This window comes from Penaeus monodon, chromosome 8, assembly GCF_015228065.2.
Source record: "Penaeus monodon isolate SGIC_2016 chromosome 8, NSTDA_Pmon_1, whole genome shotgun sequence".
Lineage (NCBI taxonomy): Eukaryota > Metazoa > Arthropoda > Malacostraca > Decapoda > Penaeidae > Penaeus > Penaeus monodon.
Window position 1 is genome coordinate 1,737,534 of NC_051393.1, and position 6,225 is coordinate 1,743,758.

Here is a 6,225-nt window from a genome sequence, read left to right on the forward strand (position 1 = left end):
AACTTGTAGCTGGCCTTGAACCTCCCGCCGTGCACGTTGCCGGAGCTGAAGACCATGACGAGGCGCGGGCCGTACGAGACTATGGTCTGGGGCAGCGTCTTCCCGCACAGCTCGTAGTCTGGCTTGTCGTACGCATTCTCCTGCTCCTGCCCCTTCAGGTAGATCCGTAAGTATCCGTCTGAACAGCTGCGGATGAGGAATGGCGTAGAAAGAGCGTCAGCATGGCGTGAGAGGCGAGGACGCTAGCGTGCGCTGCTTCCAAACAAAGCGGCCAAATTTGCGACAATGGTGTACGCACTAAAGCCTACTTCTTTGATTCGTGGCAATTCATTTTATTTTGAAAGGTGTTCCTCTGTCATCTGTTTTATGCTTTTGACCTGCCAATTATTTCAAGATAAAATATGAATATATACATACAATTAGAATATTCATATTCATGAACAGTAATCATAATGATGAGAAAATACGAGCAGAAAACACACACACACACACACACACACACACACACACACACACACACACACACACAAACAAACAAACAAACAAACAAACAAACAAACAAACACACACACACACACACACACACACACACACACACACACACACACACACAACACACACACACACACACACACACACACACACACACACACACACACACACACACACACACAGATGGGAATGACCCTTATCCACATACTCACTTTTTATCTATTTTGGGTTTCGCAGGTATTTCGAAAACGTCGTAGAACTGCAGCCGAACTCTCTCTAAATTCTGAGCGTCCTGAAGGCCGTAGATGAAGTAGCGGCAGACGATGTTCGGGTGGTACGGGAACGGGTAGTTCGGGCTGTACACGGTGCCGTTGGATTCCTTCTTGCTGAGAATCCGCTGGTCGCACTCCGTCCCTCGGATGTGCTCGGCCTCTTTGGTCTTGATGAAATCTGAAACGGAACGCGTGAGGAAATGCGTGCGCTGGAGGCAAACCCACATTGCTTGAATGATCACTTTTCGCATTTTCCCACCAAATGTATTTCTAAAAATAAAAAAATACCACTAACATAAAAGAAAATCACCTACCAAATCATGTACGAGCATATATTTCTCTTAAAAACAACAAAAAAACTAACACAAGAGAATCATAAAGCAAGCTACACTATTCACAACATGGCAGTATTCTGTGCTCACCTAGTTTAACATAGCTTTCCGAGAAATTAAAAATGCCCATAAAGCCTCGGTTCTGGGTGTCCGCAATACGCTGCAGGGTACTGAAGGTGAGGAGCAGAGTGCTGCCGCTGCTGAAGATCACCAGGTTCCTCTGCTGCCCACAGTAGGTTCCGATGAGGGGGGATATGTGGTCGGGTCCGTCAAACATCTTTATCTGGTCGAACGGACAGCTGGAAAGAAGCGAGGGGGCCGCACGGTCACTCTTAAGGTATAGAAGCTGCGATGGTCTTACAGTTTACGCAAAATGTTAGACTATAAAGGATAAAAAAAGGAAAAATAAAGAGTGAAGAAATCTGTAAACTGCTTCCGAATTCTAACATGACGACGCGGCCTCTGAAGAGCAGAAAATAAAAAGGAAACTACCGGCCGAAATTTCCATTTCGGGGCTGAGCTCAGCGCACAAATATCGTCCTACAATGCTCCCAGCGGCAAGGGCGGCACAATGGACGATGGAGCGATTCTTCAGAGTAGAAGCTGAATGAATGCAGACTGTGAGGGTCTGGGCTTGAAAGAAATCTAAGATTCACTATACTGCTCTTTCACTCGGGCTTTTCATAGTGCCTTCCTGAGGCGCGATGGAGGCATTGTTTACCTGTAGTAAACACCTCCTGAGGCTAATATTAATCATCCTCATCCTCTCGCACTTCGGCGAAGTATCTCACATTTCAGTCTTTTTGGAACGAGCCAAGAGTCTTTTCCTCTCGCCCCTTCGTCCGCCTCATCTCGGCCGATTTGCTGCCTCCTGCAAACACTTAGTCCACCGCGCTGTTTCGTCCCCCCCGCGATTCCTCTCGTCCCCCTCGCCCTCTCCTCCCTCTCCTCTCCTCCCTCTCCTCTCCTCCTCCCAATTCTCTACTTCGTCTCTCGCCCTCATCCTCTCCCCCTCTTCTCTCCTCATCTCGATCCTCCCCTTCTTCGTCTCTCCTCTCTCCATCCTTTCACCCCTTCTTTTCTCTCCCCATCCTCTCCCCCTTCTCTTCTCGTCTCCATCCTCCCTGCGCTCTCCTCCCTCTTATCTCCTCTGCATCCTCTCCTCCTCCATCTCTCGTCCTCCCCATCCTCTCCTCTCCCCATCTTCAGCTTCCCCTTCTCCTCTCCTCCCCATCGTCTCCACCTTCTCCTCCTCCACCTTCTCTCCACCTCTCCATCCCCGCCGCCTCCCTCACCTCCCCCCACTATTTCTCGCACGCCCCCATCACCTCTTCCATCGTTGCCACCATCGCTCCTTCTGCCGCCTTCAGCGCCCTCTCTTCCACTTCATCTTCGCTTCGCCGTCATAAACTTCCCTTCCCTTCGTCCTGATGTTCCGCTTCCTTCCAGCGACAGATTTACCCCTTCCTCCTCTCGGCCGTCCGTCTCTCGTGTGCTTCGTTTATCCCCGTTTCCGCATTCTCCCTCTTTCTCTTTGCCCTTCGTTCTCCCCCGTAGTACATTCCGTTCGGCTGCCGTGCTTGGCGCCAGAGATGGCCAGAGGCTGGGGGGGGGGGGAGATAGAGAGAAGAGAAAGGAGGACAAAGTGAGAGGGACAAGGGGCGAAATGACGAGAGGGAAGGCGACAGATAGATAGATAGATGGACGATAGAAAGATAGACAAATAGATAGACCAATAGATAAATAGACAGATAGACACACAGATAGGTAGACAGAGAAAGAGAAGGCAAAGGAAAAGAGAAAGAAAAAGAAGGAAATAAAAAAACAAAGAAAAGAAAAAAGGCAAGGTAAAAGGAAAAACAAATTTGGGTATGGGTTTTGGGACAAGAAACGAAGGGCGAATGTGGGGGGGGGGAGAGGGGGAGAGAGAGAGAGAGAGAGAGAGAGAGAGAGAGATAGAGAGAGAGAGAGGAGGGGGAGAGAGGAGAGAGGGATGGCTGGGCAAGGGGTGGGGGGGGGGCAGGAGTGCGGCGGGGGGAGGGGGGGGGAGGCGGGGGGGGAGGAGAGAGAGAGAAAAGGGGAGGAGGGTAGGTACCAAGAGAACCACAAGGGGGGTGGACCGAGAAGAGAAGAGAGAGAGAGGAGAGAAAGGGGGATGAAGAGAGAGAAGAGAGTGAAGAAGAGAGAGGGGGAGAGGATAGAGAAGGAGAGAGAAGAGAAGAGAAGAAAGGAAGAGAGAGAGAGAGAGAGAGAGAGAGAAGATAGAGAGAGAGAGAGCAGGGGGGGGGGAAGAGAGAGAGAAGAGAGAGAAGAGAGAGAGAGGAGAGGGAGAGAGAGAGAGGGGGGGGAGAGAGAGAGGGAGAGAGAGGGAGAGAGAGAGAAGAGAGAGAGGGAGGGGAGAGAGAGAGGAAGAGAAGAGAGAGAGAGAAGAGAGAGAGAGAGAGAGAGAGAGAGAGAGAGAGGAGAAAAGAGGGGAGAGAGAGAGGGGAGAGAAAAAGGGAAAGGGAAGGGGGAGAGAGAGAGAGAGAGGAGAAAGAGGAGAGAGAGAGAGAAGAGAGAGAGAGAGGAGAGATGAGGAGAGAGAGGAGGAAGAGGGAGAAACGGGGAGAGAGAGAGAGAGAGAGAGAGAGGGGAGGGGGGGGAGGGGGGAGGTAATTACAGGGAAGTGGAAATCACGTGGGGAAACTAGGGTGATAAATCGAGGCAGGTTAATGTAAGCAATTATAAATGGGCTTGGGGTTGTGTTAAAAGGGTAGGAAAGCAAGTAAGCTAAGACAAAAAATCCGTTGCCACGAGTCTCTCGTCTGACGCAGCAGAACGAACAGACGCGAACACAAGCAGCATCGCACTCACTGTGAACCTCCGTAGAAAAGGTCGAAGTCCCTAAATTCAAGTCGTACTCTCTGGCCCTTTTTCCCGATAAACTTGTAGAAGCAAGTGATGTTCTTCGGGTAAACTCCGGGGTAGGTCGGCGTCATGAACTGGCCCTGCTTCTGAAGCCCCGAATGGATGACGAAACCGCACAGGGTGTCCGGAGAAGGGTCGCCCACGACGTACTTGGCTGCAAGGAAAAGTGTCGCGCTCGGTTAGCTGGTTAGTGATGTCGCTCTGGAAGGTTCGGTAGTCGTTGACTTAAAATGCTTAAAAAGACTAAAAATAACGTCTTATCTGGAAAGAAATATCAACCGCCTGACGTTAACTTCAAAGTATTTTGAATCAACATTTTCTTGTTCTAATATCTGGTGGACAAAGACCACATCATCCGGCCGACATGCCTTCACAAAATAACATTTTAGTTCCTTTTAGTACTTAGGGTAAACCACTGGTTTGACTGTAGGTCAGCCCATTTTCTGTTTCGTTGAACCAATCAAGTTGAAAATAAAATGATTTCGTTACTTAATTTCAACGCAGCACTTTTTCTTTTCAGTTTCCGTTCGGAGAATTTTACATTTACTTTACTCTTGCACGAAAAAGAAGAGTGCTGAATTTTCTTCTCACGCTATGTATACATGATTCTCTTTGTATTTTCGACTTTTTTGTATTTTTTTTTTATATATAAACCGAAAATGTATTAAAAAAAAACAATCATTAATTTTTTTTAATCCGAAAATAAAATTCCATGAAGCAGTATCCGTATCTTTTTCAGAAACGCAGCTGACTCGTTACTTCTGCGCTTGTGATCCTGAAAGCCTCTTAAAAGTGGGCGTATTCCCGCGAGCTTTACCCCAAGCCCACTCTTACTTACAGCCATTGAAGAACTTGTAACTGGCGAGGAAAAGGTCCGAGGAAGTGTTGGTGAAGTCCGTGTAGAAGCTGATGATGATGCTGCTGTACAGGGAAATGCGGAGGCGCGGCGGGATGTGGCCGCAGTATCGACCACCGAACGGAGAATTGACCAGATCCACACGGTTGGGGTTCTTGATCTCCGTGTACACGTCCAGGTACTCGTGGTTGCACCTGCGGAAGTCAGGTCGTTCAGTCAGCGCGAGACAGGCACGCGAGCGCGCTGGCTCTGGGTTGTGAGCACCGTACGTCCGAGTTAAGAAATGGCGATTTAGGAAATGGAATTAAAACAGGCACTTTTATATGGCGCAAGTTATGACTTGCAGCTCTAGTACACAAGATGCTCTTAAAGAGTTTCGGGAAAAGATGCAACTACCAAGTTAAATGTTTTAAGTTACAGATTGTTTTCTATTTTGCTCTACACGTGTCAGGTATAATTACAATTTAGACAAATGTGAAACATTATTTATCACTATACTCTAAAGATAATACAATAGGTAAGATGATCACCTACTGAATATTCATATATTGCAATGTATACCTGTAGGTACGTACCTGTAGGTATATCAAAAAATGATATAATTTTGCATGGTGCCAGACAGAGCACTCAAGTAGAATTAGAGTTTCTTTATTTACCAAGTCATCTTTATTCAAATACCATTTAAATCCTTCAGAACAAGGTTTATTTGAATTCTGCCTTTATAAGCAAGCAACTGGATGACCACACGTTTCAGTCAGAGGCGTGGCCATCTTCCCGAGGGAAGTGCGAACAAAGGAACACTGCAAGTCATCCAGTCTGGATTACTCACATTTGTTATCCAATAACCTGGAAAATGGATAATGGATAAGCAATATAAAATGGATAATCGTCTAGGCACCTCGGTAAAAGGTCTTGTATGTTTTGAATCTTAACTTCACTGCATTGCAAGTGAAATTACACTTGAAAACCATTTACAACCTTTTCTATCTTTCAAACCAGAAATTCCATAATAATGGGCAGTGTAAGTAACGTCACACATTCCAAATAAAAGTTTAATGTACAAAAATAATCCTCCAATACACCCTTTGGGTATTTGGTACTCTAGATGATCTAAAACCAAGATGCAGAAGGTGATACCAGATCTGCAGTGGAGCAATAGAGAGGTAAAACTGTTGACCACAGAGAGAGAGGAACACAATACCAAAAATAAGGTAACCGGGAACTCTTAATTTTATACAAACAAATCTAATATTAGAAGAGAATAGAACTGCAACGAGGAATAGATAACTTCCTTCATATAGACATAAGTAAGGGCAAAATTTACTAAGAACATTACGGTCAAAAGTGCAGATTTAAGGCCTGAGAA

At 46.7% G+C, this 6,225-nt stretch overlaps 1 protein-coding gene across 1 annotated transcript in view; it reads right to left on the reverse strand.

Annotated features, from left to right (window-relative positions):
* Positions 1 to 6,225, reverse strand: part of LOC119576470 — a 62,647-nt gene that overhangs the window by 29,854 nt on the left and 26,568 nt on the right. Inside the window, exons 3-7 of the mRNA XM_037924176.1 lie at positions 4,842 to 5,053; positions 3,950 to 4,157; positions 1,187 to 1,395; positions 705 to 942; positions 1 to 186 (exon numbers count right to left, since the gene is read on the reverse strand). The exon at positions 1 to 186 is cut by the window's left edge and continues 8 nt beyond it. Coding sequence (XP_037780104.1) covers positions 1 to 186; positions 705 to 942; positions 1,187 to 1,395; positions 3,950 to 4,157; positions 4,842 to 5,053 — 1,053 coding nt within the window. The remainder of the gene's footprint in view (positions 187 to 704; positions 943 to 1,186; positions 1,396 to 3,949; positions 4,158 to 4,841; positions 5,054 to 6,225) is intronic.